Below are 715 nucleotides of genomic sequence, written 5' to 3'. Positions count from 1 at the left end.
GGGCCCGGGGACTGCCCCCGGGCCGGGTCGAGGTGCTGGCTCCTGCCCCAGCAGCGCGGGTGCTGCCCTCCGGCTCTTTCGCGGCCACAAACAGTTCATGTGCTGCCTGTGTCATGTGGGCAGAGCCGGATCCAGCACTGGGCAGGCAGGGGGGCTCTGGGGGTCTGGCAGAGCCCGTGGCTGAGGCCCTTGGCGCTCCCTCCCCCGGCCCCGCCCGGGGGTGGTGAGGCGGTTTGAGGTGCCCGGTGTCTCTAACTACACAGCGCTGCTGCTCAGCCCCGATGGCAACACGCTCTACCTGGGGGCCCGCGAGCTGCTCCTCGCTGTCAACACCAGCCACTTCCAGCCCGGAGCGCCAGCGCGCAGGGTGAGCCCACCCACGGGTCCAGGACTGTGGATCCTCTGGGGCTGTGCTGCCCTCAGGAAGGGAGAGGGTCCCCTCCCCAGCAGCATTTGGGGTTGGCAGCTGCCACGGGCAGTGGGTGCTCAGTCACACTGAGGTGGGGAGGGCATTGATGTTGGGGTGGTGTGTGGGGACCAGTGGTGTCAGGGGGCTCCCAGTGACTGTCCCCTCTTGGCAGCTGCCCTGGAGCGCTGATGAGGAGAAGAAGAGGCAGTGTGTGTTCAAGGGCAAGGACCCCCAGGTAAGCTCAGCTGCTGGCAGGGGGCTGGGGGCTGTCGCAGGGGCAGGTAGTGCCTGTGGCCGGGCGGCCGC

General features: G+C 69.1%; 1 protein-coding gene across 1 annotated transcript in view; it reads left to right on the top strand.

Annotated features, from left to right (window-relative positions):
* Positions 1–185: 185 nt before the first annotated feature.
* The window catches only part of SEMA4B (sema domain, immunoglobulin domain (Ig), transmembrane domain (TM) and short cytoplasmic domain, (semaphorin) 4B), a gene marked incomplete at its 5' end in the record, with an annotated part of 4,111 nt that continues 3,581 nt past the window's right edge, over positions 186–715 (top strand). Inside the window, 2 exon segments of the mRNA XM_009994299.1 lie at positions 186–367; positions 582–712. Of these exon segments, the coding sequence (XP_009992601.1) occupies positions 186–367; positions 582–712 (313 nt within the window).

This window comes from Chaetura pelagica, unplaced genomic scaffold (assembly GCF_000747805.2).
Source record: "Chaetura pelagica isolate M959 unplaced genomic scaffold, ChaPel_1.0 scaffold233, whole genome shotgun sequence".
Classification (NCBI taxonomy): domain Eukaryota; kingdom Metazoa; phylum Chordata; class Aves; order Apodiformes; family Apodidae; genus Chaetura; species Chaetura pelagica.
This window is presented reverse-complemented; position numbering and strand designations above follow the sequence as displayed.